The sequence below is a fragment of the Sturnus vulgaris genome, chromosome 6, assembly GCF_052056855.1.
Source record: "Sturnus vulgaris isolate bStuVul1 chromosome 6, bStuVul1.hap1, whole genome shotgun sequence".
NCBI classification, from domain to species: domain Eukaryota; kingdom Metazoa; phylum Chordata; class Aves; order Passeriformes; family Sturnidae; genus Sturnus; species Sturnus vulgaris.
Window position 1 is genome coordinate 40,078,809 of NC_142248.1, and position 20,660 is coordinate 40,099,468.

General features: G+C 41.9%; 1 protein-coding gene across 4 annotated transcripts in view; it reads right to left on the reverse strand.

The window, feature by feature from the left end:
• Positions 1-4,275: 4,275 nt before the first annotated feature.
• AKT1 (AKT serine/threonine kinase 1) overlaps positions 4,276-20,660 on the reverse strand; it is a 76,217-nt gene continuing 59,832 nt past the window's right edge. For all 4 annotated transcript variants that reach the window (XM_088166301.1, XM_088166300.1, XM_088166302.1 and 1 more), the window contains 4 exons: positions 18,146-18,360; positions 10,814-10,901; positions 6,191-6,293; positions 4,276-5,609 (listed from right to left, as the gene is read on the reverse strand). In XM_088166301.1, coding sequence (XP_088022427.1) covers positions 5,530-5,609; positions 6,191-6,293; positions 10,814-10,901; positions 18,146-18,360 — 486 coding nt within the window. In that variant the 3' untranslated portion in view covers positions 4,276-5,529. The remainder of the gene's footprint in view (positions 5,610-6,190; positions 6,294-10,813; positions 10,902-18,145; positions 18,361-20,660) is intronic.

The window sequence follows — 20,660 nt, forward strand, 5'->3', positions numbered from 1 at the left end:
AAGGGAGATACTAAGTTTAATCCCTTTATCTTAGTTACACATTAAATTTATGACCTCACCTGCGTAAATAAGTACATTTTGTTCCGCTTTCTTCTACTTCCTTTCCTCTACAACTTTCCAGTCTGCAGTTGCTCCAGGAGACTTTGTTGTCTCTGCTTTTTACTCATTTTCATTCTACACTCATTACTGGATGGGCACTAGGTATTCCTATCTTCCTGTTTAGTTTGATTTCTCCCAATAATATCAGAATAAGGAACAGGCACAGCAGCTAAACATATCATGCACAAAACTTACTATGTGCTGCAACCATCCCAATAATAGCACTCCATTTTTTGTTCTTGAAGTTCATTGAAGGGCTTATGTTTTGATCTTTCTGCACATCCATAAAGCCTTTAAAACTCACTGCAGCAATTTATAGAATATGTGAGAAAAGTTCATTAGCTACTTAGAAAAAAAAAAAAATCACAGAAATACTGTATGAACTCCAGCCCTGTGTGTGGGAGAAGGTGTTGTGTTAGAATTGTTCTCTGAAGTCAGATCTGTGCCCCAGTAAATTAAAATAGCCAATTTCAGAGTAAGAAGCCTCTAAAGTGCAGCAAGTCCTAATGCAGAGCAGGATCACAGAACCACAGAAATAGCTGAGCTGGAAAGGGACCCACAAGGACCATCGAGCCCAGCATGTTTAAGAATGGCTTTCATGCTCATTTTAATCCAATTTCAATGAACTCTCAGGCACTCTGCTGAAGATCACAATCACTATTTCTTGTTCTGATATAGATTATTTCAGTACTACACAATTTCCTGGCTAACAGCATAGGTACTGTAAGGACACAGCCACACAGAGGAATAGATACAGGGAGTTTACCAATAACTGAAGATCACAGTGTTTGGGTGTGTGTGAAGACTTTTCACTCCAGCATAATAATTATATTCTGCAGGGTGAATGTATTAATATGTAGAGAATTTGAGAGACCTACGGAATCCAGAAAATACAGCAAATGCTGTCTGTGCTGGCCATTTATCTTCTTGAAACAAACTCAAAGCCCCAGTGAAATGCAACATACAAGCAGTTACAGTAACCTGACAGAAGACATGAAGAAAGTGGGGAAAATACGGTTACATTTAACACAAAGTTAAAACATTGACCTCCAATCTTTGGGGGGGAGGCACAAAAAAACAGTTACAGGCAAAAAAACCCCCATGTGAAGCAGTACTTCAGCAAAGGGGAAACAAAACTGAGCTATGTGCAGGCTGAAAAACCACAGAGGGAACTAGAGTTTTTACATATGAAGACCTTGATTTGGTCCCTAAGAACCCACCACGGTCACAAAACCAGGGTGGTGACCATCAGTTACAGAAATTTTAAGAAGTGTCAAGCAGGAACTACTGTAACAAATTGCATTTGTTTAAAATGATTTTGGACAGAGAGCAAGCAGTCATCACCTGATTAGAATGCAGCATATGCTGCAGCAGACAGCGGGCACACGTCTGCACACTCAGCTGCAGGGTGATAATAAGCTCCTGCTCGCTATAGGCACTGTGTGTTCCTTGCCTGTTACCCCTCGTGGCAATTAACCTCCCTGTTATTAAAAAAATTGAGCTCGAAGTGAAAGACACTTATTTGCAACGCTGAAGAAACAAGATCCTTTACATTCACCTGTTCCTTCAACTGTGTTTTTACCTCTGAAGCTCTTCTAGATACAGTGAAATAAACCGGACCTGCTAAATTATCATTTCCCAAACTTCTCAGGCAGATCTGTACAGCTTGCACAGGCACTTTTCTTGTGTGGGCTCCTCTTCTGCACCTCTGTCTCCTCGGAGTGTGCACTCCCACTGTGGGCTGTGACCTCTGATCTGAGACCACCATCCTACAGCCAACTACTGCAGATAAAAATCTGGTTTGGCATGTGCTCTCTAAGAAGCAAAGGGTATTTTCTCTGACAAAGATCGAGAAGGCCCCACAAACACTCAGGAATATGAGAACACAGTGCTGGTGTACTGAGCACTTCAAGACATGGGCACAATCCAAAGCAGCAGACAAAATTTCCCACTAGTTAAGGCAAGGACTGTCCAATTCAAACAATCCAGCCAAGTTTTTGCCCTCAAACCTCCAAAAAATATCATCATTTGTTTCTGAGGTGGAAAACTGAATTAATTAAAAAAGCAGCTAGGACTCGAGGCCAGTATGAGAGCTGGAGAGCAGATGGAGGAATGAAGGTGCAGAAAGAAAATGAAGAAAAAGCTGCTTCTTGTACTGGGGGGGTGGTAGAGGTCACAGTTTGTACAAAGTTTGGAATGCTATGAACCACACTTATCTTCATCCACTTTAAAGGGAGAACAGCCTGTCATATCCTAATGGGATTGTACTGGATGTTTTAGCTACACCAGGGAATATGAAATGGAATTTGCAGAATTACCTGGCTCCAGCCCATGTCTCAACCCCGTGCAGCACTCAGAGCATTGTATCTGTTTCAACCACTGCCCAGCTGACCTCAATTCCAGACTGCAGTCACAGGCACACCGAGAATTTACTCATGTGCTCTTGCCAAGGGCTTTTTTTCCTGTTTTTCTCTAAGTCCGAATTTACAACGAAGTTCCTGGACGGTAACACAGATCCACTACTGGTGTTCAGAACCTGGGATGCACATCTTTGCTGCAAGATGACATTTTTCAATGCCAGAAGGAAGAATGGGGAGATTTTGGCTGTAGAGATTGTTAGAAAAGTTCTGAGGTTTCAAATCAAAGAGCTAAAGAAATATGCAAGATTTAAGCAGTCTCTGCATATATGGTACAGAAAGCATCTGAGGTGAATGACACTCAGGTCACAGGTTTCTGCAATAGGATATTCTGTGCTAAATCAAAATGTAAATAACACATTTTATGTTTGCAGATAGACAGCTGTAACATAACCATTCAGTTATGACAAGTAAGCTATTTAGGACAATCACAGGCAAAATGAGGGAATGTGTCCAGAAGACCCAGCATTCAGGTGTGGCCCTCACAGCTCTCAGTTGCTAACAATACCAAGATTCAGAGATTTTTGGCAGTTTTTTTTTTCTGAGTTCCATTTTATATAAGGGAATTAAAACAATCCATTAGGAACAACTGGCAGAAAAATACTGAGACATAATCAGCCTGAACAAAACAACTTGATCCATGCCTGCTCCTGCACTTGACAGAGCAGATTTTCCTGGGGCAGATTATGGTAACCTTTGCTCACTCGTGTTGCCTATATTTGGATGCAAGAAGTTGTGTTAGTTCAGAACTTGTCAAGACTTGTAAACTTGGAAAAGAGTTTCCTTGAACTTCGTCCCTGGGCTGGCTGGAGAAACAGATGAAGCTTGGAAGCAAAGGAAGAGCAGTTAGATCAGATTTGCTGAACGGGACAGGCTGTCCAGCATCAGTCTCTACAGAGACACAGATCTCCTCTTCCCCCTTCCCTCCTTGCATAAACATGCACTGGGAATTACAGCTCATTCTGTGAACCAAAAAAATGTGCTGGATGTTTAATGGCTTACCACGGTTGCAACTCCTTTTGCTTAGTCTGAAGCACACTGCAGTTGTTCCTGGATGTTCATATCTTGTTCTTTGTATTCTTGTTTGAAAAACGACATTCCAGCCTTCTGTAACCACCTCCCAGCTGTGATTAACATTAGTGCCTGGAGAGCGTTAGAGACTGTGCAGCACAGCCTGGCCCCATGGTGGAACAGAAATACCTTTGCAGATCAGGACCTTTTGCTGGCACCAGGAGGGCAGCAAAACAAGGCCAGTCCTCATTCACCTCAAGACAATTTATTCCTGGCACAGGGTGCATTTCTCTGAACAAGCGTTTTCCAAAATTATCTTTGCATAATGATCAGCACAGAGATGAAACAACTGAGGAGGAACAGAACAACCTGAATTCCTCAATGATACACACATCAAACTTGAGAAACTGGAGCAGTTGTTGCATTTCTACAAATTCAGAAGGCTCCTAGGACGAGAAATAAGAACCTAACTTGTTAAAGCAATTTTATTTAAGTATTTGGAGGGAAACTTTCATATAATGAGTAAAAATAGTAGAGTTGAATGTCGTTAAAAAACATCAAGATGATGGGCTCTCTGTGCAAGCACAGCAGTGTCTGATGGAGAGGGGAAGAGAGGGTTTTCATAATATAAAATTCCTTTCAAATAAAAATATTAAACGCTACTTAACTGGAATACATGTCATATTTTTTATACAGTTAAGAGAATAAAAAAACAAACCAAAAAAAGCGCAATTTAAAGAACGCAACCTACAATGGAATAACTTTATTTGCAGCAGAGACAGAATAAGACTGCTTTTATGAAAATTACAAAGAAACATGATACAACAAAAATAGGGTGTGGGGAATTTCCCACTAAGATTAAAAATGAAAAACAAAAAAAAAAAGTTCACTTTTTGAACACCATTATTATTCAAACACATATGAAGTTTCAACCTAGTTTTTTTTTATACATGGGAAACACTGTTAAACTGAATCTTCAAGAGTGAGAAGGCACCATGAACTGTTGGTTGATACCTTTAACGCACACTCAAGAAAGAAGAAATGATCTGGCATGATGCAAAAATTCATTAAGTGTTTATATATATTCATATATCTTTTCATAAAAAAAAAAGTGGCAACAAGTCATTACTTCAGTGCCAAATGTACTCGTGTCTGGCTGACTCGCTCATGAGGATGATTTCTCACTTAAACCTGTGTGGTATTTCTGTACAGTGGTGGAAGTGGGTGATTTTGTGTTGTTGCCTTTCATATTAGATTGGTAAATCAAGCGTTTTCTAGGTTCTGAGAAGCCAATCCTATGAAGTATTCCTAAATTCTATGCAAATGGAATAATTAAAATGCACTGTCTAGAATGAAATACTCATCTGTACGGCGTGGCAATCCCACCGGATTCAGTTTGATATGTAATGTCTTGTAGCAGATGTTATAACAAAAATAACTTTTGCTTTTTGATTTACCTCACTGAGGCCATTAATGCTGTTCCTATAGTTGGTTTTCTGGAGTTGGATGACACTTCACTGCTGTCCAAAATGAGTTTGAACCTTAACCCTCCAGAGTTTGTTCACTTTGTTGCTTATATTATTGCACTAGCTACTAAAGTCTTATATCTTCCTATATAAATCTAATTGTTCAGAGTGCAGATTCTGTATTTAGATAATGAACTGTATGAAATAAATAAAATAAGGGGATTTTCTGGTCAGAGTTGCTGATATGTTGAATACCTTAATTATTTCTAAAGTAAACAGTTTTGGTGTATATTCTTAAAAACCTATGGTCATTCAGCATAAAAGCCTTGACATAATACTTAAAGAATGGATTTGTTCTCCTTCTCAAAAATGCATCAAAGAATTGTTTTAAATACAGAATCTGTGAGGCTTCCTACAAATTCATCTAAGTCGTAATACAAACACAGTTTGTAACTCGATAATATAGAAAGTTCTCTAGTGTCCATTGAAGTAAGGTCCCCAAAATGCAGTCTCTTTTGTTTCTGAATGGCAAAACATTAAGCGGTTCCACTGGCTGAGTAGGAGAACTGAGGAAAATGAGGTCTTCTCTCGTTATCTACACAATCCATGCTGTCATCTGAAAGAGACAAAAAAAACATTAGGTAACATTTGATACCTTTTTTATTTTCAGCAAATCAACAATAAGATAATACATGGTGAAGTTATTTCAGAAAAGAGTTGTTCAGATGTCCATTTAAAATTGCTAGGAGATGCATTGCTTAAATCCACATTTGCTGTTCTGAATTTCTGGCAATTGCTATTTGAGAGCATCAGATACGTTCAGTTATCACAAAAACACTCTATTTTGATTGAATATGGACAGTAGTCCATGCTCAACTGAGTGCTTGCATATACACAGTGCATGTGGATATGGACACGAGCAAAAGTCATTATTATAACTGACCTCCAGTGGGAATGTGCAGATTTGGAAAAGACAACAGTACAAATAATTTCACTCTTATTAAACGGGTTTTTCATTTCCAAAACTGGAAAGATGTGGTAAGTTTCGCATCAATTTACCAACTTTTTGGTAAAAAACATATGGAAAACCCTCAAGTTTAAACTGATGCTTTTTCATATGGGCTGAAGAGACCTATCATAGCAAATTATTTCTGGTAGTGTGGAGAACACAGTGGGAAACATTTGGAAAAACTTTACCTTGGTCAGGAGGAGTGATTGTTATCATCTGTGCTGTAAATTCTTCATCAAAGTATCTTGTATCTGTTTCAGATGTAACTTGTGGCTTGAATGGAGGTACAAGCTAAGGAAAGAAAAAAAAAGTGTCCATTTACAGGTTCTTGCAGTGCTGTTTAAAGTAAGAAGAATTTTGATATAGTTATAAGCTACAATGCCTTTTTCTACATTCCTAAAATGTCTAAAAAACACCAGTTCACAAAAAAGGAAGCATATGCAGTAAAAAATACTTACTTAGGAGTGCACTTCCTATTTATGGGGCACTTAAGACATTTTTTCCCCTAGGAAAAAACTTAGAATCCTGAAATTTCTTCAAGTAATAACATGCTGACCAATGTTTAAAAATAACAACACATACTAGATCCCCTCATAATTATATGGAAATTGTCAACCTCATCTAGTCAGATTTGAGCAGGATGAAAATAATTAAGATGCTCAGTGATACAAAACTTATCAGCTAACCCTGTGTATCACCACAAGGGCTGTAATATTAACCAAAAAGTTTCAGCTACAATGCTACTGTGCCCATGCAGCTCACACTGGAGGTCTGACCAACCCAGCAGAATCTAGGCCGAGGCAGCAGCAACAGTAAGTTTTAATACTCCTGGTCCCCAAAAGCAGTTTGATGTCAACTCGGAACTTGGAAAACCTGGAGTGCTTACAAAAACCTGAGCCCAGTCAGCAGTGAACATCCTCCTCTTGCTACACCAGGAGCTGCACTCGTTGGGGTTTATTCCTGAGACTCGCTTGGGCAGACAGGCTGGAAATCATCCATGTGTACCTAGGCAAGCTCTGGCAAGAGCAGCTCCAGATGGAGCAGAGCTGCCTGGCTGGGGCTGGAGGAGGAGCGCGCCTGGGAAGCGGCATGGGGAGCCGGCTGCATACAGATGCACACACTTGGAACACGGACAGCTCTGCAGGGACACGGAGCTGGGATTCAGACCCTGCTCACCTTCCCCTGCACGGAATGGCAGAACCAGGATGTAAACACGGCTCTGAGCCCTGCCGAGCACAGGGAGCAGCGCCGGGATCCCGCTCGCCCACCACCGGGGTTACACGTGGCCATCTTTTAATAGCGCACAGCCACACCGGGCAGCAATTTAGGAGCGTGACTGAGGAAGTGTTGAGCTTCCAATCCAGAACTGCAGGGAGAGGTTTAGCAAGGTGGATGGTAAATTGCTCCAACTGGAATTATGCAGTGACCCCAAGACATGCACTTCTGCACTTGTACAAACAAGAATGACACCGACAGAAATCTCTACTTGGAAAACATCAGCAAATCTTGAATACATAAACACCTCTTCTCCACCCGACTTTGCCTCCTGCTTGGATGTGAAGAATCATTTTGTTTGTCAAGTTGGCAAATAAGAAAAACACTGGTTTCCCCATCACCAGGATGGTCTTTCTGATCTAAGAGCACCCAGCAGTGTCCTGTCTTACAAACATCAATCAAATGTGTTCATTTTTAATGTAAAGACTGTAAGAAATGTAATGTATACATATGGCAGCATTACAACATACAAAGAAGCATTTACTGTTTAATATCAATCTTTAAAAATTTAGGGGCATAAAAGCTCTGTTATTACTCACAATTCTCTGTGCCCAAGAATGGCTTAAAGGAGCTGGGTACATTACCCTTGCCTAAAAATATATTAGGTCATTAGAAGCAATCTTTATATCCTGAATTTAAGAAGGAAAAGGAAATAGAATATCCCAAACTTAGGAGTCACTCTGAGCCTTGCAGTCCCCTGAAACTACTGAAGAGGGAATGCTTCACATAATGTTAATAACCCTTCTCAATCAAATCACACCAACATATGACATATAAAAGCCCTGTGGAGCATGAAGATTCTTCCTCATGTAACTCTATTCTCTCTCTCCTTGTAGCAGTTTCTGCCTACTTCCCAAAGCAACCCTGGGTTTGTTTTTGACAGGCTGTGCATGTGTGTGTGAAGCTCTATCTGTCCTTTTAAGCTAATGGTGGTTTTGGCACTCACAGTGCCCCCAGTTGCTCTGCTTGCTGTGCACAGCACGGAGTGATTTAGGACTTGGGCACTGCAGCAGACACCTGAACTGAGCACATTGGGGCGACTCAGAGCAGCAAGCCCAAGCCAGCACACATGTGGAATGGGCCAGCGCTGCCTGTATCATTTTCCTTTTTATTTTAGTATCTGTTAAAAGCAATTTGAGACAGATTATGATGCACCCACAAGACATCTTTTCCCCTTAGCTGTCAAATTCTGAGCGCTAAGCTGGAAACAGAGGGGAAGCCACAGAAAGCTCCAACGCTGGCTTTAACAAGCAAATATGTCACTTTACTGAAAAGCTGTCACTGCAATAGCTCTGCAGTTCAACTGGCAGGGAGGTGCCACCTGTAGCCTCCCACGGCTGCAGACCAGCACTGGTACCCACAGGCTCATGCTGGTTTAAGAGAGAATAAGGACCAGAAAAAAACCCCATGTGATTAAAATCTCTTTGCATATGTTTTGCTTGTGGGTGGGCAAAATACTGCAAATTAAACTGCACCTTTCTCTGCACCAGAGACAGACAGCACTCTTCCAAGTGAGCCTAATAAGCATTTTAAATCTGGGGGATATCCTCGGTTATTCAAAGGTCCTTATAATTTAAAGCAAAGCTATGTTTCCAAAAAGCTTAATTACAAAGCAAATGTTCTGGATTAGCCAAGCCCATATTCAAACACATATCCAGCATTACTGGAGATGGTGAGGAACCAAACTTAGCACACAAACACCTCTCAGCAGCTGACAAAATCCAGCTTTAATCCATGGGACTGCACTTCAGGTAAATGCTGCAAGACCCTCTTTGGACCATCCAGAATGTAGGCAGCAATTACTCACAGACTCTCCATTTGCACAGCCTGCCTACCTCAGATGCAAACACTAATGGGACATGAGCAAAGCCAGGGTCTAGACTTCTTGGATAGGTCAAGGTCAGGAATAGTCTCAATTAGCACACAGTTTTCTCTAAAAGATTGGAATATTTGGAATTTCCTGATAGTTTTTAGAATAATCTGAATTAGATCTGGATTAGATTAGATCTGAATTAGCACTATGGGACAATTCATGAAGGCTTTCTCAGTCCTATGGATAAATAAAACATTGCCTCCAGTTTGTGTGATTCCTCTTCTGTTCAGGGAACTGAGACTACTACCAAATGACAAATAACTTTACTCAAAACATTTGAGCCCCATTGTCAGCTTTTTAGCTTAAACTGCATAAAACCAGCAAACCCTCAAGCATTCAGCTTGTCAGCTGGGTGAAAATGGGGACAACTTCCTGTTCAGAATAGGAATTCAGATCTACTTTTCAAGTTATACTGAATGAAGTCCATGGAACTCTCTCCTGCTCTCATGACTGCATGCAGCTCTCCCTCAAGGGATACTTTGAAAGGGCTGAGGTCTAGCATCTTATCCACACTTTCAAGGCACAAAAACTTGTTTCATGATTTTTCAGTTCCTTTAGTCACACAGATCAGCGAGGAAGTGAAAGAAGAGAAGGAAACAGAGCCCTCTCTGTAGCTGTATACAGGCACTGGACAATGCTCTCACTACAGTATGGGAACTCAGTTTCTGTAAAGTTTCTTACCTGCTCCCACCAACTGGAGTGACAACCAAGCTGTATTTAAAGATCAAATGAGATCTGATACCACAAGGGACTGCTGGGGGAAGGAGGGAAATCAGGAAAGCTGGGACTGAGTGAGATCATGTGGCACCAGTAGATGGGAGCCTTGAACCAGCACACCCACATTTAGTTGGCTGCATTTCAGAGTGTTATGAAAATGTGGCTGTTGAGAATTGAACGTGAGAGGACAAGAGTACACCACCCTTAGGGCACAAAGCAGGGCATCTTGGAGGATTGAAACAATTCTCTGAGAAGGAAAGGGCAGTGAGGCACAGGCAACGGATGAAACACATTCTTACAGGAAGGGCTGGGCTGGGCTCTTTGACTTCAGTGGCTCCCACTGAAAAGCCAACAAACCCAGTGGGTCTCAAGGAAAACCCAAGAGAAATACCTTTAAGTGCAGACACTTTGTATCAGTCCTTTGCCACACACAAAATACAGTATTAGGCTTGGATTGATGTAAGAGCCTACACTTGTCTGGACTTGTCTTGAATGCTGACATTAGATTGAAAAGGAAGGAAAAATGCAATGGGAAAGAAGAGCCCATCTTCTACTACTGCTTCTAGGAAGTTTGGCTTCAGATGCTCAGGAACAAGCAGTAACTCTGGGTTTGCAAGGGATGCATCTGTCCACATCAAGAAACAGCAGCAAGAGTTCAAAGGAAAAGCCATTTTAAAAAGCTTATATACTCTCTAAATTTTGAAGCTATTTTGATTACATCCCATCTTTTCAGCCATAAAACCATGTATCTCATTAAGAGATACTCCTATCATTGCAAAATAAAAATCCAGAAGTAATCTGATTACAGTATTTTAAGTTGTTGCTAAAAACAACTACAAAGCTTTTCTGTGGAAGGTTTCTGTGTACCTTTAGAGAGCAACAAAATTTGAAACATTTGATATATCCACAGCTACAATTCACCTTGGGAGAACAGTTGTATAAATACCTTTTTCTCGTATACATCTTGCCAAACAATGCCAGCAAAGAATTTGTGCTGCATAATCTCCTTGGCATCATCAGGACCACCACCTAACCTGTAGGAGGCAAAACAAGTAATTAAATGTTTGAGTACAGTTATTTTTTCCAATACAATTTTTATTGCAGTATACTGAAGAAATTCTGAGTTTATATAATGCATTTGGGAGCAGTTCTAGCATTTGCTATGTGTTTTGTGTTTTGTGCAAGGCCTATTTTAGGCTTCAACACAGTTCCACTAAAAGATTTAAAAACAGGCTAACTAACAGAATTAGAAAAAATGTCTCTCTTAGACAAAGAAAAAAAATAATAACCACAATTCCAAAGATCTGCCCTTCAGGAAGGATGCTGACCTGGGGACCACAGCATATTCTGTAAAATAAAAGGTCTGAGCCACAGATCCTTCTCTCTGCATTAACATGCAACTACCCCTTGGAGTTTTCTAGAGCACAGTGATGCCAACAGTAAAACCGAATTTGAAGTGAAAGAGAGAGACAAGGCTTTTTAAGGCAAACTGATTTATGCAACCTGATTCAAATTTCCATTAAAGAAAACAGTTGACAACTGCAGTGATAATATCACAGCATATGCAAAACTTTCCTCCTCCTTGGCTTCGGGAAAGCACAAAGGGTGTTTTATTGACTTGAGGTATATCAAGATAAAGCACTTTTATTCCAAAATAAAACTGTCCACACAGCTTATAGATGCAATCAGTTTAGCTGCAGTGTTTAGCTAACTGATGCTTAAATTTTGCTGTGGAGGTTAAAATGTTCTCTAAAAGACTGAACCACATCTGCAAGAAAAGGCAGGCACTGAGAAAACAAAACAGATACTGGGTAATCAGCAGGAGACTCAAGTAACAAGGTTAAAACAACACTCAGGTGTTACCACGTTCACCCAGGCTGATCTCTAGGATCTGCCTGTTCTCCCATGCCTAGTGCCACTGGCAAACTGAGATACTGACCCCATTTCAAGAGCTTGAAGCAATTCCTCTACAAGACCCAGGCCAGAGTTATACTGCTACAGACATCAGGGACAAGGCCTGTTCTCTGGGCCTGAAGCCAAGACTTCATCCATTGCTGCACAACATCTGGCCCTGAATGTCCACAGGGCCATGTGGGGTAACCCCATGCCCCACTTCATGATTATCTGGGGATAGAGGGGAGGGTCTTGGTTCAAAATATCAGAGAAAATATGAAGGCTGTGCTAAAACCCATTGAAGTGGTATTTTTACAGCTTGAGACTGCATGCTCTGGAATGCAGCATGAAAGCAAAATGCTGTTGGGACAGCACTGGATGACAGTTCAGCATGGAAAAGTCAAATACTGTGCACTGTTCTCAGTGCTGACTGGGGATGGATCCTGATGCATTCAACCCCTCAGCCATACCTGAGCACCATCTGCAGAGAAGGCAGAGGCCACAGCTGTACCAGAGACAACTAGCAGCAGAGGTGCCTGACAGTCCAGAGGCTGTGCTTGCTTCCTTGCCCTCTTCCATTACAGTGCCACAGTGGCTTTATCATCCTTTGGGAAATGTGCAGTGGAACAGCTCCCCAGCCTCCCAGTGTGTGGGTGACTCTGTCCTCCCCAGGTGAGCTCTAAGACCAACCCAAGTCACCCTAGAGCCCAAACCAAGCTGGACCAGGGCTCTCCCATCTGCCTGGCAGCACTTTCTACAGCTGCAGAGCAGCCTGGAACAGAGACAAACTCCAGGGCAGCCTGGGAACAGAAACAAACTCTGTGAGTAATCATTTCTGGGCTGGTTCCCCCCAGGTCTAGTCGCTTTGCCAAGTCTCTACCAGACTCCTTGTTGCTTCCACAGCACAATGCTGATGGCCAATGAGGAGGGTGGAGTCAATCCTCTATCCACAGATGTCAACAGACTGCACAGGAGCTCAGCAGCACCTGAATGGTGTTCTGCAGAAGCAGGCAGGAAGGCTGGCTGGCTGCAGCCATGTACAAGTGCTTTGCAGAATATGTTATCTAATATGAGCCTGTGTTCCGTGAAGGGCAAACACATATTCAGGGAAACGCCAAGAAAGACTCCAGATGCTTTACTTACCTTTTAAAAATTACACAAATCCACTCAAAGTGAATGGTGAAACAACAGAAACCTCGTATTTTGGATATGGATTTATTCCAAAATACAGTTTTGTTTTCCAGAATTGTTATGAAAGATCCCTCTCAAGGAACAAAATTAAATTGGCAACTAAAGCAAAAATCATGGTTAAGCAGCAGTGAGACTGTAAAGAGCACAGGTTTGTCTTTCATAGGGACATGCAATAAATAAAGAAAAATACAGCAGAACTAAGAGCTCTGAAGAGATTCCTGGATAATAAAGTTGAATTCTGCACATTTAAGTCTTCAGACAGAACAAAAGATAGTATATATAGGACTTGAAAAGCAAAATCTATAGAAATTCACAGTATACAAAGAAATATAATAAAAAGTGTAGAGGCCAAAAAGCAATTAAAAGAAAAACAAGAGAAAACATCCCTCGAAACCTAACTGCCAAACAATTCTGGTTACTCATTCAATTTCTATCTACACTTGAGAGACTTTCTTATTTTAGTTAAATCCAAAAGTGAAAATTATTAATAAAGTACAACATCAATATTAAAATGAAATAATTTTCACATTTTAAATTTTTATGAAACTGCATATTGCTTTTAAGTCCCTTTACCCATTTAATGGTGAATGTTTATGCTCCATAAACAGGGCAATCAACCATCATTCCACAAATACATCATGTAAAAAACCCATAGTTTATAAACACATAGGAAGATTGCTATTAGTGTATCACATGAAAAATTATGTATCTCTATTTGCCCATGTAGAGGTAAACAGTGCTCAACTCCCAGGTCAATTCCCAGCTCTTTAAAAAGAAACCTGCACACTTCTAGTTTTCCAGCCCTGTCTTCATATGATTTCTCTGAGTCACCCCTGCCCCCAAATCTGGTTCTACAACAGCACCAACATCCACACCAAGCTCAAGAACAACAGCCCAGCAAACGCTGTTGGTGTTCACCAGCTCCAAGCACACTCTCATTTCTCCTTCTCTGACACAGTCAAGATGGAGACCAGTAACTTATTTTATGATGGTCCTTACCTTCAGAGGTAAGCCACAGGAAGGATTTGGGAGCTGCATCCACATCAGTTCCCTGTGACTGGCACTATCAGCACAGAGAAGCTCTGTCTGGCTTTGAGAACAGCATGATTTGAAGACTCCTGATTTGGAAAGAAAAGGCCACGTGCTTCCCAAAGCCCTGTACACAATCTTTGGGTGCTTTCCTGCTCAGAGATTAAAACTTTTGGAAAGCCTAATGCAGCTAACTCCCAGCTCTTTGCTGAGCTTTACTTCCTCACTTCTTCATTAGCCACGTGCATGTGACACAAACATGGTAGATCCAAAAAGTACTGAAAAAGCTCCCACTTTGCAATGTAAGTAATCGAGAGGAGTCCTGTTTGAGGTTGCTGAAGCTTGGGAAGTCTCTAAAGTAGTGGTTTCTGGAAAGCAGGGAGAAAAAATTCTTTAAACTTGCCTTTTATGTTTTTCTCAGCTTCACTTTAGATCTCTGTGGGTGAATTGTTTGAGTTTTAGACTGATTTGTCTAAATTGCTGTGGACAGAACTGATTTAGACTAAAATTATCATACACAACAGCTAAATCTCAGCCTGTCTCAAAGCACCTGTGGTGAACCATGAAGACTTGAGCATTTTGCACTTCAGCTGATACACTGACACTGGAGTTGTCTTGAGACAGAAGCATCCTCCTACTCAAGGCACACACGTTTTGAAGTCACCAGTCACCTGTCATGTGTGGCTCCAAAACTCTGCATGTTCACAAGGCCTTCAAATGTGCTGTCCAAGAGGACCAGCTCTTCAAGGTTATCTCCTCCCGCTGGCCACCAGCCAGCTGGGACCACCTCCAGGCCCCTGAAGTCCCTACAAGTGTCATCTCTAACTCTTCCAACACCAGCAGTGGCTGTGAGGGCTGCAGATCTCCCTGTGCCTGAGAGCCAGGGAGCTCAAGAGCCATCTAACCTTGCAGCAGAGCAGCATGGAGGACACAGGCACACAGCTTAACTACAAATCTCCTCCTTTCACTGGGGGAAAAAACCAAGGAGTTTGGTTTTCGTACAAGTAAGGGCTTGATTGACTCTGACATTCCTGAACATCTGTGACCAAAGTTTTGTGTGGTTATGGAAAGAGCCATCATGGCTAGGGAAGAATGAAGTACCAGATCTCCATGTGACTGCAAGAACTGACCACCACGTCCCAGGGAGCATCTTCAGCTCTCCAAAGCCACAACCACAACTCTGTGAAGTCATCAGATCTTTGAACAGGTGTTTTTGAAATGCTGCATTATCTTCCTCTCATTCTTGCTGAATGGCAAGGTCCAACAGCACCACAGAGGCAGGTGAAGCAACCTGTGACAAACCTCACTTGAGAGACGCTGAAAAACCCTGGCCTATGACAGGGACTAAGGCACGTAGTGAAATCTGACAATCAAAACTCAGATTAAACCATCCTGAAGTTCTCTCAAGTTCTCTCAGAGCTTGCAAGACACTCATTACAAACCCCACCACCCATCTAAACTCAGCCCATTTACATGGGGTGCTCTGATCCATGCTCACCTTCACAGGTTGCAGTTTCCACAGCCAGAGGAAGAATAATAAAAGGTAAAAACTTTGTTGTTTCATGTATGAAAACTCTGATTACCTTCTTTCATTTGATCCATGTCACAAAGAAGCAAAGGGGAATATTAAGTCACATTAACAGGAAATATTTACAGAATAGATTTTTTCCTTCTTAGGAAAATTAGGGCTCACATTACAAGATTAATAAACTTCTATCAATCCCAAAAGAAACTTCAAAATTCCTTTTCTCTTACAAAATGGATTTCATATGACCAAATTTAGAAAACAGCCATGATTAAAAGCAGAATGTAATTTATTGTTCTTCACATTTTCTCCATATGCCTGTGAGCTTGAGACTGAACTGATATTACTGAACACAGAGTGCTAACATTGCTTCTCTAAACCCAGCTCAGGTTCAACAGGTCATTTTTCAGATTTAATTCACTGACACAGATCACAATTCCCTAGCTCCTTGATATTTAACTTAAACTATCCTTGGCACTGAGCTTTGTTATATCCAGCAGTATTGTTGGGTTGGTTGCTTTTATTTATTTTAGGGGAAGTGACAACATCTCCCAGTTTCCTTTTTCTCATGGTTTTGGCTGCCTCCTCCATCTCATCCTCTGAAGTTCATCCAAAGTTACGCTGCAAATTCTGATGTTTTCTGCCACAAGTATTATAGTGATACCAACTTCTGTCCACCACTGGGCTTTATGGAAGAGGGGATTTCTGTTGAATTCTGATTTCAGTGGCTCCCCAAAGCACCAGACTATCACACATTACATAACTTTTCAGTGAATGTATTTCAGTTGCTCTCTGGCTACTCCGTTTTTTGTCCATATGGCTCCATGAGCTCACTGTGAGTCAACTCCCAAGTATGCCAGATGCCCACCCCAGCACCCAGACCACCCAGAAAAAAAGACATAACACTACAAGGGCAGGATGCAGGACTTCTACCTCTAGTGCTTCCAGATCAGTTCTCCATGCTGCCTGAAACGTCACAAAGTGCAGGGGATTCGCTGAACCACAACTTCAGTTAGAAGTTATGGGAACAGGGACTGGGGAGAAACCAGTATTTAAGAACAGTCCATGATCCAAAAAAGCTTGGGAAGCACCAGTGTAATTAGGCGTAATTACAATAGGGCATTTGTGCAAGCTTGTCTAGTCAACAGTTATTTCTATCAGCAGCATGAAAATCATCTGTCCACCAGATCAGAGCAGTGCTGCTTCCAAGCCTGCAGAAGATACATGTGAAGAAGTGGCTATTTGTATAAAGTGAGCATATTGTGGAGTAATTATTGGCATTGGGAAAATCTTGTAATTAGAAATGAGTGGGTGTTCTTTGTTTGTAAACAAATTGCATTTTGGTTCATCAGAGATGCTCCTTTAAGAACAAACTGCAGCAGATGCTGCTTGTGTTCCCAGTGATTGAAAGGCCCCACCTGAATAAGCTATGAAAGGGTCACAATTGCATTTAACCCAGCGCTTTACCGGACAGGAATGCTGTTGGCAGGGGCTGCAGCCAGGCTCACAGAGCAGAGAGCCTGGGGGCTGCTCATCAATTACACAACCTCCTCCTGGAGGTCCCCTCACAGGCGCCGGCTTCAGGAGGGGCTGCAGCTGTTGCCATCTTGTACAGGGCTGGCCACGTTCCGGCTGCAGCCGTGCCCTGCTCCCCACAGCACCACCAAGGTGAATCCTCCAATATTACAAACTCTGGATTTGCATTACGAGGCCTCCCAACAGAATTTTCCGTCAAAAAATAGTGATGGAAATAGCCTACAGTGATGACAGAAATCCTTGCTACAAGTATCCAGGTAGTGGCAAACCCCTTTTTCCTGCTATGTGCACACAGACGCGCGGAGACTAAACAAACACCAGAAAGCAAACCGGAATTCTCTGCTTGCACCTCACATGAAAGGTTTCCTCTTTGGGGCCCATTAACAGTGGAAGGCTCAGGACAGGAGATCAGGGCAGAGTCACAATATTATTTGTTTTAAAAATGTCTGGGTTTACAAGATGGCAGATTTTTAAACTGATATTTATCTCTGTGTGAAGGTCAACATCCTTTCTGGATCTCGTTCTATTTTCTGTTTGTTAGCTATTAGAGGCTCTTTTTCTGTTTTTTTCTGTTTCTAAATCAACGGTTATTTTTTTTTAAATACAGCAATAAAAGAAAACAAAAACAAAAGGAGGAAATAGGAAAAGTCAATTGAGCATGGTATAAACTCCACCACAAAGATGGTACAAACACCCCCACCTACTGTCCAAACCAGGATGCTAAATCACTGGCACAGATCTAGACAAAAATTCAGGAAAGGGACACCAGTCTCAACTGCCAACAGAAGGTAAAAGCATTTGGTGTAGAGCATCTTACAACTCACAGCAGCCACTGGATTGATTAGGGCCAAAGGTAGGGGCTAACTTGCTTTTTCCTAGGTTGTGGTTTTGTTTTAATGGCAGCCACCATACTCTCACGTTCAGCACCAAAGCAGCTTCATGTTACTATTTACACTGTCAACTCATACAAAAAGTTAAAAATAAAGGAGTAAATCCACTTGCTGCATCTTCTTGGATAATCATTTTGAACAGATTAAAAATTAAATTACAACTTTCTCTCAAATACCTTAAAAAAAGTGCAACTATATTAAGCAATAGGCTCACCTTTGCTTAGGATCTTTCTTCAGCAAACCTGACAAGAGGGATTTTGCTTCAGGTGACAATGTGCGTGGAAATCTGATCTCCTCCATAAGGATGAGTTCGAAAAGCTTTTCGTGGTCCTGATTGTAGAAAGGGAGCCGGCCACACATCATTTCATACATCACAACTCCTAAACCCCACCAGTCCACTGCACGGCCATAGTCATTATCCTCCAGAACCTGCAGAATGTAAGGAAAAGGCTTTAGAAGATCCTCCCAAACCAGGCATGAACACAAAACTCAAGAAGCAAAATTTACCCCAGCAAGTCCATCTTTCACAACACAGCCAAATTTGCAGAAGAACCATGTGAAAAGAACTGGCATCCATGCTCAGCCTAGGTGAGCAGAGGGGGAAAAGGAGACAGCACGTTTGTTAGAGCAGTCTCCTTGTCTTCCTTCTCCCATCCTCCCTCACATCATGGTCATGATAAGCACAACCTTTGAAAGTCCAAAGGCCAAGAACTGTTCTCAAATTACAGAGCCAGCTGTTAAACTCTCACTTATTTATCACATTTGTTCCAAATGGGATCCAAGTTTTTAGAAAAACTCCAACCCACCAAGGAGCCAGTACAGGGAGAAAAGGCCATCAGCCTATTCCTTCACATGCAAAAAGCCAAACATATCCATCATCATCTTATCAACCTGCATCCCAAAGGGGTGCCTCTGCACATCTCAGAAGACCACCCACAAATACTCAATGACTAATCTACATTAAACACTAAGAGCCAGAACACCATTCCTAACATTTGACTGGCTCTAAGGCGGTAAAACAGCAGCCAAATTGTCTGGAAATGTTTCTCCTCCAACCTTTTGCCCTGCTCCAAAGGCACTCCTGCCTCTGCTTAGATGGCTGCAAACACGGGAATAGTCAGTGGGGTGGATTTCTGCCAGGTCTCACAGCAAAAGGAGCCCAGCACAGTTCATTCTTCCTTTCCCCTGGGCACTTCTACCTAGCAAAGCAGCAGCTGGTGCAGGGACCCAGGACCTCAGCAGTGCTCTCCACCTCTCCTGCCTGCTCCAGTGCATTTATGATCTTCTGTACAGTGGGTTGCTGAAGGGAGTGGGGAGAGTTTTGTGGCTTGTGCAGTGGATGTTACAAGGACTTCTCTAGACTTTATGTCTCCTATGCAGTTGTCTGTAGCTGACACCAACATCTCATGTTCCAGACCCTGTCCTCAGGTTTTAGTTATCATCTTTACTCCTTGCATGGGCCTGCACTGAGCTGCTTACTCTTGCTAGGGAGCACAAACCACAACTGCACCACCCTCCTGTTTTCTTGTTGCACAGTGTCTGTGTAAGCTTTCCATTCCTGCAATTCAGAATACTTAATACTCAAAATAAAAAAAGTAAAAGAGCCAGTGCAAAGTCAGTGCAAGTTTAACAAAAGCAAGATCTTAACCTCTTGTAAATCTTGATATAACAGTTTTGCACATAAAAAAGAAGCATTGAGGCACTTCACTAACAACTGTTTGCACTGTGCCTCTCTTTATTCGCTAATTATTCCCCTTAATTATCTGAACGAGGGAGAGGGCCTGCAGTAAAAATCAAAAGGCTGCCAGGTATTGGATTACCCCACGTCGGTCTATTTACAGCATCCCGGGCCGTATGATTCACACCAAACGACAGCTGGCTGTGCAGCTGCCCCCTCCATGGGCCCGGCCGGCACAGCTGCCGGCAGGCCGGCATTCCAGGGGCCGGCCCGTCCTTGCCGAGGCTCACCGAGCTTGTGTGACAATGCAGTTCCCGCTCTGAGTCACCCTGCTCAACCAGCGCTTCCTGTTCACACTCCCCTACACTCGGCTCACCTAAAATAAAACACTCACACGGCCTCCGATCTGTGTTTTTATTTTTTAAACTGCTGCAAGAGATGCAATAGGAGAGACTGAAAGAAAAAGAAAACCACAGAGGCCTTTGTTGTGCATGTAGTTAATGTTACAGGTGCTTTTGAAATGCAGTGAACACTTCAGATGTTACTTGAAATATTGGATTAATACTCTGTATTATAAGCTGGATTACTAACTACAACGATCTCCTTCACCTCCATGAATTTTAAACAGAATATAAAATGCTTATTTCTTCAAAGCTCTTTAGCACAATGAGCATATCATCACATTAGGGATTGCACAGAAGAGAGCAATGGTGTGAGTATCAAAATTGCACCACAAAAAAAAAAAAGATATTGCACCCATCCATGATTTATTGTAACACACTGGATAGCTGAAGAGCAGTAAAGTAACAAGGTCATTTCACTTAAATTAAGGGATCATCATTTCCTAACGAACAGCTCTAGACTGTTGTGAGATGGAATTCGAAAGAGAAGGCAGAACAGCTGTAAACATCACAGCCATTGATGCATCTGACACATCAAAGTTGACATGGTTCAGTCACTGTCATCCATGCATGAGATTCCAGTATGAACCTAAAAACAACGATGCAACAACTGTACAGACACACTGCTGTGCTGGACTCGAGTTACAAAG